At 37.6% G+C, this 17,965-nt stretch overlaps 1 protein-coding gene across 6 annotated transcripts in view; it reads right to left on the bottom strand.

The window, feature by feature from the left end:
• The window catches only part of Nostrin (nitric oxide synthase trafficking), a 61,258-nt gene that overhangs the window by 6,153 nt on the left and 37,140 nt on the right, over nucleotides 1–17,965 (bottom strand). For all 6 annotated transcript variants that reach the window (XM_070021538.1, XM_070021529.1, XM_070021511.1 and 3 more), the window contains 6 exons: nucleotides 16,597–16,722; nucleotides 10,029–10,127; nucleotides 9,810–9,935; nucleotides 7,023–7,131; nucleotides 5,737–5,825; nucleotides 1,073–1,198 (listed from right to left, as the gene is read on the bottom strand). In XM_070021538.1, coding sequence (XP_069877639.1) covers nucleotides 1,073–1,198; nucleotides 5,737–5,825; nucleotides 7,023–7,131; nucleotides 9,810–9,935; nucleotides 10,029–10,127; nucleotides 16,597–16,722 — 675 coding nt within the window. The remainder of the gene's footprint in view (nucleotides 1–1,072; nucleotides 1,199–5,736; nucleotides 5,826–7,022; nucleotides 7,132–9,809; nucleotides 9,936–10,028; nucleotides 10,128–16,596; nucleotides 16,723–17,965) is intronic.

Below are 17,965 nucleotides of genomic sequence, written 5' to 3' on the forward strand. Positions count from 1 at the left end.
ATATTTTTACAATTACACAGTTACTATAATTATAGCCTCTTTCCAGTTTTGACCTGTATGTCTAGGCCAAATAATTGCATTCACTGCATTACTTCTACAAACTTAGCTTTTACAGAATTGAGTGCAAGTAGAATTATGATGACTAGCTACATGATTACAATCATTTTAGAGCTCTTAAAACTCTTTTGAAAGCAGGCTGGCCCTTCGTGATAAGATAGTGACAGCTTCTGCTTCTGACTAACAATGGAAATCAGCTTTCTTCTATACCTCCTCAGGCAAGGAGCTCATCTTCAGCTTCTGAAAGATCAACACTACAAAAATACTTGTAGGCGGTTAACTTTTTGTTGGTTGGTTGTGTGTGTGTGTGTGTGTGTGTGTGTGTGTGTATGTGTGTGTGTGTGTGTGTGTGTGTGTGTGTGTGTGTGTGTGTGTGTGTGTGTGTGTGTGTGTGTGTGTGTGTGTGCTGGTCCTGGGACTTGAACTCAGAGGTTGGGCGCTGTCCCTGAGCTTTTTTTTTGGCTCCAGGCCAGCACTCTACCACTTGAGGTACAGCTCTACTTCCAGGTTTTTATGGTTAGTTGGAGAGAGTCTCATGTACTTTCCTGCCCCAGCTTTGCTTCAAACTGTGATCCTCACATCTTAGCCTCCTGGTATCAAGGATTACAGGTATGAGTCACCAGTGACCAGCTTGTGTGTAAAGTTTTAAAACTCTCCTCAGACAGTATATACTATGTTAAACCTTGAGCCATAACTAAACCTGTGATAATGAGACTAATACAGATCATAAAGCCATCAAATTTATATCTGTAAGAATACTAATTCAATTTAGTAGAAATTTTTCTACAAAAGCATATTCAAAGGCTAAAAATAAGGTATGAGAGAAAGAGAGAGAGCAAGAGAAAGAACAAAGAATGTGTTTGGTTGTATCTAGTTCTTACTGTCCTCAAATGGAACAAAAAGAAATTTGTCTTTGACATTTGCAATAAATATTTGGGAACGTTGGCATGTATAACAGCTCCATGTCTCCTAGCAAATCCGACCCAGAGATTATATCTGGTCTCTGCAGTTTTACCTTTTCTTTCCACTTGAAGATGGAGGTACTACAAGGATGGCTGGGTTTAGGTCTTTGCTCAAGTTCTGCTAATACTGATGACAGTTTGTAGGAGTTTGCTTGCAGAAGGTCTAGTTTCAGGTTGTTCTGTGGATACATGATTGGGCCATATAAGTAAATTTCTGGAAATTGAAGTACAATAAGAAAGATAAAGGAAGACTGAGATCACTTTCAGAGAAGAGGTCTAGGGAAGCAGGCTCACAGATATGCACAAAACTCACAGATATGCACAAAATTGCTAATGAGAACAAACCTGAAAGAAAAAGGACTCTTAGAAGAGTCTAAAGGAAAACACTTTCCTAAGTAGGATAAAGGAATATTGTTAGAAGCATTACTCAGTATTTTGTGACATTGAAATTAGCTATGCAAATTGCACAGCTTTATGCAATTTTCTGCAGAGGAACAAGACAGGAAGTAAGTGTAAGGTCTGCTCCTGGATGGCTAGCAGACTCCACCCTCCTCCCTCCTCACAGCAAAGTCTCCACCCAGTACCTGCGTTACCTAGGCAACTGGGACACCTGGAAGAGGTTACATCTGCATCCACTGAGGTCACATCTGAATTTGATGTGGCCACACCTTTCTCCTCTCATACCCTAGATAAGACCTAGCCCAGGCCCAGACGCTCTCTGCTCTTTTCTAGCTCTTCTCTTTTCTAGCTTTTTTTTCTCTCTTTTCTAGCTCTCTCTTAGCTCTTTTCCCCAGCTCTCTCTCTCTTTCTCTCTCTCTTTCCCAGCTCTCTCTCTTTCCCAGGCCCTTCCCCAACGCGTGGAGGACCAAGATGGCCTGGTGCCAGTCGGAACGATGAATAAACCTACCCCTTACCTGAATACCACGTGCGTGGTGCTGTTCTTACTCGGCCACCTCTTTTTAAAAACCTAACAGTAAGTGCTAATCAGGAAGATAGTTCTAGTGGCAGTGAGGAAGGGTGATTAAACCATAGGTTAATATAATAGAGTGTAATAACATTAGTAGCATCAAACAAACATGGACATGATTTTGTTTCTTTTCTTTGAGGAAGAAGGACCTTATAATACCCAGAAGGTTTGTAGAAATATGCTCTCAAAATTGGAAATAATATTCTAAGGTATTTCTATTTAAAAATAAGGCTAATGCCTCATCTCGTTCTGTTCTCTGCTTTGCCCTTGAATTAATGTGTTATAATTACTGAGTTGTAAGTGTGGGTTGGGTCAGAAGAAATCAAATATAGAATGTAAACATTCGAAGGGTTCTGCTTATCTATTCTCCCACTCCTCATTCTTTCTCCATACCTCTCATCTCTTTCTTACACTTCAACCTGGGGGCTCCTAACCTCACAGCTCTTCTGGGGGTTCCACCATGGGTAGAACATGTCCTTTGATGGGGAAGTTCTCTAACCCTTGTTTAGCACCATCCATTGTGTTGTGAAGTAGATTTACCTCCTGTTGTTAGTGAGACCCAGGCCAAGCTCCTTTTGAAAGCTCAGAAAATGAATGTACTTCCTTTTATGTGTGGTGCTTTTCAGTCTCTGAAAACAATCAAAATGTCTCCCTCCTGTTTCTGAAACAATTTCTCCTATGACATGCCTTATCAACATTCTTCATTCAAATATGGCACTTCAAGGACTGGGAGACAATGAAATAGGAAATAACTTTTTTTTAAAAGCAGGGGTCTTCATTAGGGCTTGAATTTAGGAGGTTTATGTTTTCTTAGACAAGCACTCTACCACTTGAGCACACCCTTAACTCTTTTTGCCTTAGTTCATTTTTCAGATAATGTCTGGTACTTTTGTCAAGACTGGCTTCAGATCAAGATCCTCCTACCTTTGCCTCTTGAATAACCATGAAACCATGTCTTGTTTTTTGAGATAGGGTGTCACTAACTTTGTTGCATGGCCAACCGTTGAACCATATTCTTTCTATTTCTGTCTCCTAAGTATCTGGGATTACAGATGTATATTGCCATAGTTTGACAAAAATAGGAAATAATTTAAATAAAGCAAAATTTCCTCTTCCAACCTTTCCCTGGGTGACAGAAAATGTGTCGAATACCACTAATTTCCATCTACCCAGATGCAGAGCATGTGTAAGGAGGTCTCATGGATATTTAGCATTGAAAGTTCATGGTTATTTCCTTGCTAGATCATGCATACATTAAGTTCAGAAGTCAGATGTTCTTGTTTTGGGTGTGTGAGTCAATCTAGTGTGTGCCCAGATGATCCTAGCATGTGCCTTTTGTTAGTAATGGCAGTGACAGAGTTTTGTATACGAAAAGCCAAAGCAACTTATAACTAATTCAATTGTAAATGTTTTGGATGACCATTTGCATTGAATTAATTAACTAAACATTTTGTATCTTCACAGAAAAATGTCCTAAGTCTGTTTTATGACTTTTATAAATTGTAGCCCCATGTTACTGGAGTAATATGTTTAACACCTCTGTTCCCAGGGGAACAGATGAAGGCCTTTCTTTTCACAAGAAGTTTGAAGACCATTTCTGCAACAGCGTCTCCAGTAAAGGAATCTTATACCTAAAAAGATGGCGCAATCTAGCTGGCTGCATTGGTCTACTTTCATCAAAGCATTTGCAATCACCAGGTTGAGCATAATTATTAAATACTTTCTTCTTTTTTATTATTGTCAAGGTGACATACAGGCTGAGTAAAGAAAGTTGACATCCTTTAAAACATTGCTAGAATTTTTTTTAATCTCTCCCTGAATTCTTCCCAGATTAACCTGAGCCCATTTCTCATCACTCAAATTATAGCAATCAGCTATAGTCCTGCACATACAGGTAATACGTGCCTATTTGTTTTTATTTCTGTTTTTTTTAAGTCTGGATCTTTTAAAGCCATTCTTTTTCTGTTGATTCTTTACAAAGAGGTGGCCAAAATGTGTCCCGTTGCTAAAGGTGTGGTGCTGTTGGAAGTCTAGACTCTGAGCAAAAAGCCCAGCAAGCAAGCACTGGGCCCTGAATTCAATCCCCAGTACATGTACACATAGACACAATCACACAAACATATATACACATTATTTGTTACCTAGGCATGATAGCTCATGCTTTCTCTCCTGGTTATGTGGGCAGCTGAGAGAGGAGGAGCAAGAAGTAAGAGAACTTTTCTAAAAAATAACTAAAGCAAGGACACACGATGACCCATTGCAACAATGATACTCACAAGACACTGTGTTGGAAATGAGCTTTACAACTTCGGACAAGGTGTGGGGGAGGGGTAGTGGAAGAGGTGCGGGAAGTAAGAGATAGTAGTAGGAGGAGGAAAACAAAGGATGAGGTAACAATGTTCTACAAGAAATATACTTATTACGTTACTCATGTGACTGTAACCCCTCTGTTTACATCTTTACAATAAAATAAAATTTAAAAAAGCAAAAAAATAACTAAAGCAAAAATGAGTGGTAAGCATGACACAAGTGGTAGAGTCCTGCCTAGCAAGAATTAGGTCTTCAGTTCAAACTCCAGTACTGCCATCAAAAAAAAAAAAATCTAGGAATCTCATCCCCTCCCCTCCTCTGACCATGTATGTTCCTAGAGCTCAAAGAAGTAGGCCTCTAAAGTTGCTTCCAACATCCCCCGAGGCTTTTGCTTCACATCCAGTCTGCTCTTTTCCTTCCCTGTTATTCTCCAGGATTCTGACACCAGCTGAATGGCATTTTAATAAAACATTGAAGATGCCCCTCAACTTGTGATGAGGTTAATCAGTTCAACATGAAATAAAAAATAATCCGAGCTAAAAAAAAATCACTAGAATGCACCTAACCTACTAAATGTGCTTCTTTAGCCATGCTGATCTTAAAGAGGCTCAGATCACTCACATTAGCTTATCATTGACTGAAATCATGTGGTACAAAGGCAATTTCCTAATGTAAAGCTCATATAATTTACTGGACATGAAAGCAAATGACAGAAGAGTCCTGTGAGTATGCAAGTAGTTTTAAAACTAGCATTTTCTATATAATATTCCTCTACACAAAAACTCTATGAAGTAAATATCAGTAACCCCATATTACAGAGAGAAAACTAAAGTTGTTTCAGGTTGCAGATCAAAATCCAAACATAAGATGCTATTCATAAACTGCTGAGTTAGATGGAAGCTCTTTTGTACATGAAAGATAATAAAAATTAAAAACAAAATTCTGGCAAAACAGAAAGGACTAATAGTTCTAATAGTAAATACTTGAGACATCAAAGTTAGCCTTTTTATAAGTGATAACAGCTAGACAAAAGTTCAGGAAATAAAAGGCTTGATCAAAAGTAGTAAAAAAAATATCCAAACACAGGCCATTGTGAATGCCAGCTCTGTGTTTTTTGGTCGCTTTTCTTACCTGGGTCAAAGTGTATATGGTTTCATTAAGGAATGAATCTATTTTGGAGAATTCTATTTCAGACGCAGTTGGGTTTTTTCCTCCCCTGGTGTTCTCCTTTTACACGACACCAAAGCAAACATTTCTAAGTAGGTGGATTTTTTTTTTCCTTCCAAATCCTTAAAACTACCTAGGCAAGAGCTGGCCTTATTAGCTTTCTGACTAAATTGTTCTAAGTCATAAGAAAAAGGTAAACAGGTCAAATGGGCTGGAAAGCAAGTTTTCTAAAAATAACCTTTTCATTAGACAGTACATTCTGCAAATATTTACCTCATCCATTAATGCGGCAGTGTCTTTCTGGTTCTTTGAGTCAGAGAAGGAGGAGTTGCTGGAGTGTGTGCAAAGCATTTGTTCCAGGCCTGAAAATGAAACCATGTTCTGGGTCACCATGTCCTGTCCTAGTGAGATAACCTGGGGGGAAGAAAGGGGGCCTGACATCCTCAAATTGCCTGATCTTCTACCTGGAAGTGATGCCAGCAGGTCTTCCTAAATGCCTGGGAAACTGGATGCACTGTAGTTCTTTTCTCTTTTTTTGCTGGTCGTGGGGCCTGAACTCTGGGCCTGGGCGCTGTCCTTCAGCTCTTCAGCTCAAGGCTAGCACTCTACCACTTGAGCCACAGCACCACTTCTGGCTTTTTCTGCTTATGTGGTGCTGAGAAATCAAACCCAGAGCCTCATGCATGCAAGGCAAGCACTCTACCACTGAGCCACCTTCCCAGCTGTAGTTCTTACTAAACATTTCTGGATGAATAATGAGAAACGAACTCACTATTGTTTGACTTTACCTTTGTTTAATGAAATTTAAGAAATGCTGGTTCTTAAAGTATTCTGATTCTTAATTTTCAAGTTTCTGAATTCCTTTTGATCAGGTCATTCCAATCACTCCTAGCATTTATAGAATGCCAGGTTACTAACAGAATTGCATTACAATAGGTTGTTGTTCCTGGTCAACATAAAAGAAACTAGATCTATTAGAATCACAGGTATGCCATTTAAAAAATTATCTGTGGCTTTAGAGCTGTTTCATACTGTAAAATCTCAAATATTTAAGTATGGGATTTAATTTAATTTTGTTTGAAAGTAAAAAAGGAATAAGAGTCTAGAACTCTATGCATAGTAGTTTACCATGCTTTAAAAACACAGAAATTGTCTTTCATTCCATCCAATTATAGAATAAAAAACCCCAATAAAATGCTATATTAAAAATAATAGTGTATTACTTATATAGCTCTCATATAAAGACCCATATATCATTTTACACTCTTTGCTTTCTCTTTTCCTCTTTTAAAATTTCCTTTACCCATACAGCTTAGATTTGATATATGGTTCTTCTTGATTTTTGTTGCAATTGGTGGTAGCTTTGGGTTTTATAATATTGTTTGTACACACTAGATATATACTTGACAGTTTAAACTACGTCCCCAATCTGATCACGTGGTTCTTTAAATGAGACATACTCTGCCCAATTCAGCAGAAGCAGATGGCCCCCAACTCTGCATAAAACCTCTGGGTACAATATTCGCTTCTATGGGACTATAGAAATGACAATCACATACCTTCCTTCTCTCTGCAGGCTCTTTCAATGTCTCTTTGTAGTCTCAACAATTTTGGCTTTATTAAAGTCTTTCGTCTCTCTTTATCCATTATATTGTTAGGATCTTCTTCCTTTAGGAGGAGAAAAGGATTTTTAACAACTTAAGGAGTAAAAATAAGAATTGCTGTTCTTTTTATGTGTGAAGGCAGGTTCCAAGGCTTGAACTCAGGACCTTGAGCCTCTTGCTCATGACTCTACTCCCTGAGCCATACTTCCAGCCCAGCATTTTGCTGCTATTTGGAGATGAAATCTCAGACTTTTCAATCTGGGCTCAATTTATTGAGTAGCTAGAAATACAGGTGTGAACTACCTTCTCTAGGCTAGAGTTGCTATTCTTAGTTATTCAGAGATTTTCACTGACTACATTCAATTTAACTTGTGAAGGAAAAGGTTCAAAAAGACCCAATCCCAGGATAATTCTTAGTCTTACATGCATTGCTTTTCCTGTCCTAGATGTCATTAATAAGAAAACATCTTGCTTATAACTTGTAAATACTTGACTGAACACTTTTTTCCCCCAGTCCTCGGGCTTGAACTCAGGGACTGGTCACTGTCCCTGAGCTTTTTTGCTCAAGGCTAGTACTCTACCACTTGAGCCACAGCACCACTTCTGGCTTTCTCTGTTTATGTGGTACTGAGGAATCGAACCTAGGGCTTCATGCATGCTAGGCAAGCACTCTACCACTAAGCCACATTCCCAGCCCCTGAAAACTTCAAAAAAAAAACCCCCAAAACCCAAAAAACAAATTATTCTTGGAGGAGAAGCATTACTATAACCACTTTAATTTATTGATTAAATCTATTGCTCCCTAAAATGATTTGTCTATAGTCAAGTTTGAGTTCTTAAATGGTCCAAATACAGTGAATGTGTCTTAGCCTAGGACTGCCTCAGGAGTGAAAAAGGGTTGAGTTCTGTGTTGGCTTGGTATTGAGTGAAAGTCAGCTAGAGCACAAGCTCTGCTCCACGTAGGATTATCTGTTGGCTAGGTCTTGAAAGCCTGACATTAATGCAAGGCCATGTACGTTGTTCAAGGGTAGAGGCAGTTGAAAGTGTTAAGGAGGCTGCAGACCTGACCAGCACTTTCAGTTACATGAAAATCACTTTCAGCAGAAGAAAGGGCATGGGCAAGGGACACACAGAGGGCTTTATATGGAACATATAAGAGACAGTAAGTAGAACAGTTGCTGGAGCAAAAATAGTGGAAGAAACAGAAAGTGCTTGTGGAGGTGAAGCAAGATTTTTAGGGAGAAAGGAGGAATTCTATCACATAGGGTGTGAAGAAGCACTAGTGATAGCTGAGTTTTCTCATGGATTATTTCAAGAGCTGAATTTTAAAAAAATGAGATGTTGATTTGGGAGGAGTGTGGTTGAACATGACTGGCCAGATACCCGTAGAGAAATAGGAGAACTAATGACATGAGACAGAGTGGGAAGGTAAGCTTCTCTGATAAGAAAGGAGGAAACTTAGAATCATGAATATTGGTTGAGAGATTAGCTTTACTGTAAAGAAAGGGAAGCAAAGAGAATACCATCAAGAAAATAAAATGAATGGATAAAAATCTTGCTATATATTATTATATATTATTAATGTATTCATTTTATTAACTATTAACTGTTAATATTTCTATGTATGATATATCATAGATTATATATTTTATATATCACATATTTTAAATATAAATATATGCTATACAAATATATATTATGGATTATAAAATGTTTCTCTATATTCTTGATTACATGTAGTTCTTAAGAGAACTCTATGATGAGATTTCCTTTCTAAGAAAGGAATAGTAGGCCTCTTCTTTGGCTCTCTCAAGTCACTCACAGGCTGCCATACAGTGAGACATGTGGAAATCCACATGGCAAGGAATTGACATCACCTTCTCACAGTCAGCAAGGACTACAGGTCTGCCAACGTGAACAGGCAGAATCTCTCCTAGCAGAGACCTGAGACATGTGCATTCCTGGCTGTCACCTTGACTGTGGCCTTGTAAAAGACTCAGAAGCACTTATATAGGCAAAGCTTTATTTCCATATAGGTCCATATGATTAGGGAGATAACAAATGTTAAGTTTAGAGGTAAATTGTTACCTAGTGCCTTTTACAGGACAGCACAATGTGCTCCATGATGATTACTTATGTGAAACATATTGCCTGGTATTACTCTTGTAGATCTTCTATGATGTCAATGTTATGTGTTAGAAGTTTCCCAATGTGTTGAGAGGTGGTTAATCACTAGGGTTGTGTCTAGCAAATGGACTAACGTCAATATCACAGGAGTGGATTTGTTATAAAAGCAAGTTTGGCCCTTTTGTTTCTTGTCCATGTAATACCTTCTGCCATATTATTATGCAGTAAGCAGGGGCTCACAAGATTTGATGAGTAGGACTTTGTAGCCTTCAGGATCCTGGATGAAATAAATTTATCTTCTTTATAAATTATTCAGTGTTCTACATTCTGTTAGAGCAGCATGAAGTATCTAAGACAAATACTGAATTGTCTTTGGTAGAGAATACCAAAGACAGGTGTCCACTGTCAAGTTTGTCATCCACACCTTATGTTTTAAAAATTATATGGACTATGGAAAAATCAAGAATTTCTTTTACCAAAGAAGATATTTCTTTTAGAGTTGCTTCCAATGTTAATTTCCACCTAAACTAGTTCAATGCTTTTCAAAATGAGTTTCTCAATATTTAGCTATGTCTCTCCATTCAGACCACTCACTTCCTGCCATCCCATACTTACAAAGTAATCAGTCAGCAGGAGCTCAGATTTGTTTTCTGTAGATAAAATTGCAGTTTCTTCCATTAGTGCCTGGATATCCTTCTCGATATCAACCTTGCCGATGGCACAGTGAATCTGTGTGTGGCACTGTAATGTCAAGAAACACAAAAGGATGCTGAAGAAATATTTCCTGCCCATCTTACCATGCATGCTAGAAATGAAGACATCTTTACTACTCACTGTGGTCAGGGTTTGGCCAAAAAGAGAAATATGTTGACTGTACTGGTTTAAGTTGTTGCATAAAAGTTGAATTCTTTCCTTCTCCAGCTCCAGGATGCTCTGAGGAGGATGGAAAATGAGGCCAGGACAACCAATTATTATATAACTCAAATGTAATCATAGCTGAGGAAAACCTAAACAAATTATCACTATGTTTTTTTTAAAGCTGTGCCATATCCAAATGACAGCCAAGGAATGTGATTTGGTGTCTGTCCCATTTAAGATGGATTTAATTGACAAACTTTCCCTGGGATATTTTGGAAAGGAGGGATAAAAGTATGTGGGTTACCTAGTGTTCTTAGAGAAGGAGAGAGAGAAAAAAAGAAAGCATTTGAGAAACACCCGTGGTTTCTAAAGAAGTACAGTGAATCCCATTAAAATCCATGTTCATATATCAGAAATATATCTAGTCACTAAAGAGTTTCAGAAACATTTATTGTTCATACAGAGTATTCTTCTAGTCTGGTGGGCAAATATGAGACACACATCCCTGATGAATGAGACATGAGCAGTATCTCAGTCTGCTCAGTGCATAATCCTGACCTAAAATTAGGCCTGGAGATCAGAGCATGGTGCTTGAAGGTGGAGACATAGTGTCTGTATTTTGTTTAGGATGCCCCAAATTCCAGAACTTGGGCTGAGTGTGGTGGTACATGCCTGCAACCCCATCTACTCAGGAGGCAAATGTAGGCGAAACAGTGTTCAAGTCCAGACCCAAGCAAAACACAAGACTCTGCCTAAAAAATAAGCAAAGTAGAGCTAGTGATGAGGCTCAAGTAGAAGGCTTGCTTACCTAGCAAGCAGGAGGCTCTGAGCTCAAATCTCTGTATCACCAAAAACCCTACAAATGTCAACATCTTGACTTTGAAGACTTTTAGTTAGAAAGGTAATAAAGAAGTGAGGAGTTACCCACTTGTTAGCCTTGTAAAGGATAATAACATTGCAGAACAAGTTTTAGACTCTTGCCACTGACATGTATTTTGGACTGGAGAGCAGAGAAGTTTCATAACTAGGATAAAGTGGGATATGCAAAGGATTTTCCTAGCCATGTGTGAGACTGCAGGGTACATGGCTTTGATAGAGATGCCAGGTATCTAAGAAAAACTCACCTCATCTTGTTTTCATAAGGGTACGGCTTAGGCATTCATCCTTTCATCCAGAGATAGGTCAAGTTGGGTTGCTGCCATACCTACATCCAATTTCCTCTGTCCCCACAATGATCTTTCATAAAACAGGTTTGGAACATTGATGGGTGACACTACCACAGGGAAGAAGGATTGCTGTATCTCCTGACCTGTGGCTAGGAGGTGGGGCTGCAGAGGGCCAAAGATGTCACTGCGTGCTCTCATCCTGCATATCCTGGCATACCTGCTGGGTCTATGGCTTGATCCATTATGGATTACTATGAATCCACTATGATCTCCTATGTCCTGTTCTTTCATCTATTGTACTTTAATGTTAATTTGATTTCACTTGCATTTTTAACTATGATAAAATTAACATAAATTGTATCATTTTAATGATGGTTAAACTGTAGTTTAGAATTATTAAGCACATTTGGATTCTTGGGTAACTATTACCACCCTTAGTCCCAGAACCTTTCTCTATATCCATAAAATAACAATTGCTCATTTCTCTTCCCTCCCCATCCCCAAGCCTTGGCAACTACCATTCTGCTTTCTGTCTCTATGAACCCTTATAGATATTTCAAATAAAAACAATGATATATGTCTTTTTTGTGCCTGAACTATTTCACTTAGCATATTTTCAAAGTTGACTAACTTTATAGCACATGCTAGATTTTTTTTGCTTTTAAAGGCTGAACAATATTCCAGTTTAACTATATACCCTATTTTGTTTATTAGTATAAAGTTATCTTAACACTTCTTTTAAATGGAAGCACTAAAGGGATCAGGAAGTAACTATGAACATCTATGCTTCCATATCCAAATTTAGGTTTTGTGCCACACGTCCTGACATTTGGATCAGAAGCCTGGACCTGTGCTCTTGTGGCCACCCTCTTAGATGCAGGCATAATTTCTGTAAATCAATAATGTAAGCCTGGCAATCTCCTGAGTCTTTCTCCAGAATCACTGGAATCAGCTATTTGAGTGGGTCCAGTTGTCTTTCTTTTCCTCCCAGATAAAGGATTAAACACAAGAAGCACAGCCTATCAAATGTATTGCTTCTTCAACGGGCAGAATCAAAATGCTTCGTTACAAATACACAAAACACATTCTGCTCATTTATTTGGATTTTAAGTGGGACAATCCTCACAAAAGAAAAAGATTTATCAGTCAGCTCTAGCTCAGCATGATGAGTAAAAGGCAGGAAGAAAGAAATGCCGGGTTTTTAAAACACAGTGTGTCGCTGTGGCCGCTGTTTCTTTACTTTGAGGAGTGTAGAAGAAGCCACAGCATCAATTGAGATTAGAATCACTCATGTCCTTTGGCAGAGATGGCAATGTTTAACAGATTTTAATTACATTTCAGGGAAATCATTAAAATGATCTATGTTTGCTAATGAAAAGAGGCAGAAATAAATTTCACTGTGCAAAGGGGAAATCCATATAGTATTTGATGAGTTATATTGGTTTCTATTATCTTGTTCTTTTCTATAATGGGCAATAGAGAGACAAGATCTCCAGAAGGACTCAAATTGTGCTCTTGCATTTCTGCAAAGGTGCATGGCCCAGAAAGAATGTTAGAGACTTTATCAAGAATCATGGATTTGGAGCCTGTTTGGGGTCAGGCATTAGCATAATTCATGCTCTTTATTCATTCTTTTCTGCTTCCTCTACCCTGGCTTTCAACTAGCTAACCAAAGGAGGAACTTAGAAGAGCTTATGTTTCCTTTTAACCTGCTTCCACAAAGCTGATGAAAGAAATATCTTGCTAAAGAAAGGGCCATCACACTTTAGACTGTCCAGATCTTTCTTAAAATCATTGGGAGTTCTGATTTGCCAGAACTAGGGAGGTGCTCAGAAATCTGAATTTCAGCAACGTTCTGGTGCTTTGGATATTGTCCTAGAGCCACAGAACCCCACAAAGAAATGCAATCTAAAATCATACCTAATCCTTCCACTCAGATGATCAGTATAGACATTCTGCTGTATGTTAGTCTAGGTGAATGTGTATGACTGTACCTTCTAATTATAAACAGTTTCTCAAGCCATTATTCCAAGAAAACACTATTTAAATAGCTTCTAATAGTCCATCGGGTAGGCAGGTATGAATTTCAGGTGTCATCTTTTCATGTTGGCCACTTGGGTTATGTCTTCCCTGTTACTTTAAATGTATTTTGAACAGAAATCTGTGTTCTGATTTCATTTTTCCCCATGATAGATTTGTAGACAAAAATTGCCCTTTTATAATTATCTTGAAGTAGTTGTACAAAGGAGTTTCTATTCAACAAATCAGTTTATAAGTACAATCAACACATCCTGATCAATGTCACCCTTTCATTGTTATCCCCTACCCCTTCCAACCCAACCCCTTCCCCTAACTTTCTTAATTCTGTAGGACACCCATAGAATTTTATGAGCAGGTTCTCCTCCACCCACTTTCTCTTCATGAATAAAAGAAATTGCCTTTTTAAACAGGAATTCTAGGAGAGAATGAAGTACTGCTGTCCAAAGACTTCATATGTATTGCCATGTGCTATATAATGACATTTTGGTTAATGCAGTGGTTCCATCAGATTCTATGGAACTGAAAAACTATGACCCACTGGTGTCATAGCTACTGTAACATCCTAGCCTAACATGTTGTTTCCTTGTCTGCAATGATGTTGTGTCAAGGAACTTACTGCCCAGATAACCTCAGAAGTGCCAAAAAAGGACAGCATGGCAATACAATTATGTACAGTACATAATAATTGATAATTATAATTATATGCTTCTTATACTTTTTGGTCATTATTTTAGATGTATTCCTTACCAAAAAAAGCTAACCACAAGATAGATTGCGTGTTAAACTGGCAGCGGCCTCAAAATCTAATGTTTACCTTTTCTCTGGATTGCATTAAGAAGCCACAGAAAGTGATGGCCTCTACCATTCAGTTTTGTGTAAGTAAACTCTGTGATTGATCACACCATAGTGAAATTGTCCTCAGGATGCATCCCACTGTTAAGAGGTATAGGACTGTAATGAACTGTATCTACAATGGTACTTGTCAAGTACACTCCTCAGGAGAATTGAGAAAACAATCTCTCAAATCACTTCTGTATTCTCTGACTCAGTTGAGAAGTATTGGTTAATAAAAAGAACATCTTTTAAGGATATTAATACCTAATTGCAAATGGCTTTCTGAAATAATTTATTGTTGGTATCAAGCACTTGACTTTCAGTAATTATTGACAGTGTGACTGTTACTTTTTGGTATATATATATATGTATCTATATATCTATATATCTATATGTTATTTCTACCAACCAATTCTTTTTGGTTTCTTCTTTTATAGAAAGGAAAAGTGTATAATTGTAAAGTAATCAGACTAATTTTGACACAGAGTTTGTACATGGCTTGACACGATTTCTTTACTTAAAAGTTATATTTGTGATTTTTGTTATATTTTTCATACTGTCCAGTAACTCTCTTGAATGAAGTTCTATGAGTGTTGTCTTAAAGATTTTGTAAATTTCATCTATGTTGTAAGAACAGGTCAGAAAACCTGGGAGGTGAAGCAAGGTTCCAGACAGACTCCAGATGGAAAACTCTTCCCTTTCCTCAACTTTTTCTAAAACTTATTCACCCAAGGCAAGGAAGGGCTGTGTTGGGATCCTATGTTCAAAAATCTAAGTTAAAAAAAAACCTGCCTTCTCATTTCTTTCCTTCTTTAACCCAAATTTTTATCTCCCCTTGACTTTCTTCTCTAGCCTTGAATCTATTCTATCCTAAAAGTGGTCGAATCCCAAGTGATTTTGAATATAGCCCTTCAGTAGATAGGCTTCTTGCCCATGGCTCCCCTTCTTCTAGTTCTTATAAGGGCAGGATCATAGCACAGAGGCCAGCTTAAATGTCAAAAACATCTTGGTCAAGATATTTCACTTCTCTAGCCTTACTTTCTCAAGTGTAAATTAGGCAATAAATTCTTACTTTCCTCACAGTGTTTGATGGTAACAAAATATAATGCATATGAAGGCATTTGGTACAGGGCAAGAACCAAGCACTTGCTGCAAGGTACACAGTATGCCACTTCCTTTTCCATTTGTAGCTATTTTAAGGATTTTTTCTTTTACTAGAAATACATGGGAAAAATTTAAAAATTTATTCTTACCACCCAGTGTAAACAATCAATCATTTAATGTGGTTATATTTATGTTATCTTAAAAACAGAGATTTAGCTGATTGCTGGTACTTTACACCTGCAATCAATCCTACCTATCAGGAGACTGAGATCTGAGGATTGTGGTTTGAAGCCAGTGTAGGCAGTGAACGTCCATGAGACCAGCAAAGTGACTGTAGCAGTTCTAGTGCATAGCGTGAGCTTCATTTCATCCAACCAACTGAGATCTGACTGAATTGTATGAATGTTTATCAACATACATATATAAACAGTATAGTTTTTGTGTGTCTATATTTTTTCAAAAAATTTACATAGATCATTACTCTAATTAACTTTTTACTATTACCTTCCAAACTAGAGCACAGTTTTTAAGAGTACTCTCTTAATGGGTATGATGATTGTGATCAATCCCTTTTTTACTATGTAATTCTATGATAAACACTCTTTTGCATCATTCTTGATGTACAGGTGTAAATGTTTCTTCTGGATAAATGCTTAAAGTGCACTTGCTGTGTTGTGGGCATGTACTCATTTCATTTTCACTGGATGCCACTAAATTAATTCTTGTACCATCCTAGAAAGGTATAAGAATTCTTCTTTTCTAACATCCTTGCCAATACAAGATATTATCACACCATCATTTTGCCAAATGATTGATAGTGTAACTGTGGAAATAAAATTAAGCAAAATGCAATGAAGGCTTAGGTATTACATACTTGGAATTGAGTTTTAGGTATGAGAGCATGTTTAATCAGTGATCATTTATGAAGTTTCTAAATCATAGGTTGTGTTGAGCACTAAATATAGAGCAATGAATAAAGTCATATTTCAACATTTTAAATGTTCATCTTAGTAGCACAGACACATAAAAACGAAGTGTGGCAAACCATCCAACAAAGAAGAAATAAAAATATTACAAATGAGAAACTCAAAGTTACCATTAAACGTATGAAATACATACACTTTAATTTGCATTTTATTATAATGGTTTTCTGATGTTTGCTGAGTACTACTGCACCTATTAAGAATTAGGAGCAGCAACTCGTTAATGATAGTCAATAAACTTTCATTGTTAATTGTATCTATAGAGAAATGGAAACGAGAGGAACTATAGTTTGTCTAGAGTGATGATCATGGATGATCATAATACAGAAATCAGGTCATATAACTTGATCAGATGTTCATTTCTACAATTCACACAAAGTTCCATGGGAATAAAAGCATTGTAAATGCATAGCTTACCTTATAGGAGTTTTCTAGTGTGGTTTCCCATTTCAATCTAGTAGAATAACCTGCCATGTTTTGTTGGTAGTAATTTTCATCTTCCTTTTGCAACTTCTCAGTTGATTTTTTCAGTTTGTTCAGGAGCTAAAATAAAACAGCTCTGTCATATACTCATTAACACACTTATGCAAGCCCTTTGTAATTCTACATAAAGGACTGCACATAGTGTTTATGCTTTCACTCTTTATATACAGTAACCATAGAGAACAAAACCAAAGATTTTTTTTTTCAGAAAAAAAATGGATGGGAGAACCAGAAGGAAACTTTAATTCCTTTCAGTATGAGACCCTCAATTTTACGCATGAAGACATTGAAGTAAATGGGAAGTGATTTATTGATACTCATCAAATCAAAGACAAGACCACATGACAGTGCATCTGAGAATCAACAACAAGAGTTAAGGATCTCCAGCTTACCAATCCATCCTAAAACCTTGTTTAAATTGTTTAAACTTGTTAAATTGTTTAAGTTCCTTTATTTCTTACCTGGATACACAGAGACTTCTAAATCAATTTAAATTAATAATGTGATTTCCATAATCATATAACTTTTGGAGCTCATTTCTAGAACTGACCTTCCTGACCAGGTTGAAACTGAACATAGAGCTCTGGAATCAGACCTCCAGGATTGGAGGCCTGGTTCTGGCTTCCATAGTTGATGAGCCACAGTTTCTTTAACAGTGATGGAGTCATTGATTGCTCCTATTTCACTGGTTTGCTCTGAGGATACAATCAGAGAACACATGGTGATTACGCTGCACTCTCTGACACCTAGCCCAGCATTCAAACATTAGTGAACACTGGGGCACCAGTGGTTCACTCCTGTAAGCCTAGTTGATACTTGGGATCAAGGTTTGAAACTATCCTGGGCAGAAGTGTCTGTGAGACTCTTATCTCCAATTAACCATCCTAAACCAGAAATGGAACTGTGGCCCAAGTGACAGACACTAGCCTTGAGCAAAAAAAGCTCAGGGATAGCACCCAGGATCTGAGTTCAAGCCTCCATAACCAACAACACACACATACACACTCTCTCTCTCTCTCTCTCTCTCTCTCTCTCTCTCTCTCTCTCTCTCTCTCTCTCTGTCTCTCTCTCTCTCTCACACACACACACACACAAACATATGCACACACACAAGATTAATGAGCATGATTTTCCTAGTGAAAATCCCATGATCACAAGTGATAGACGATTTATGGACAGATGGTTTCCTCTCTGCCCTTCAGAGTCCCCTCTTGCTTATCCACCAAATTTACCTTAGTAATGGTTAAATCTTGCAGAAAAGAAATGTAATTAAAAGCCCTCTAGATCACAGTAGCTAAAGAGG

Source organism: Dipodomys merriami, unplaced genomic scaffold (assembly GCF_024711535.1).
Source record: "Dipodomys merriami isolate MVZ:Mamm:240054 unplaced genomic scaffold, mDipMer1.0.p SCAF_1, whole genome shotgun sequence".
Taxonomy (NCBI): Eukaryota; Metazoa; Chordata; class Mammalia; order Rodentia; family Heteromyidae; genus Dipodomys; species Dipodomys merriami.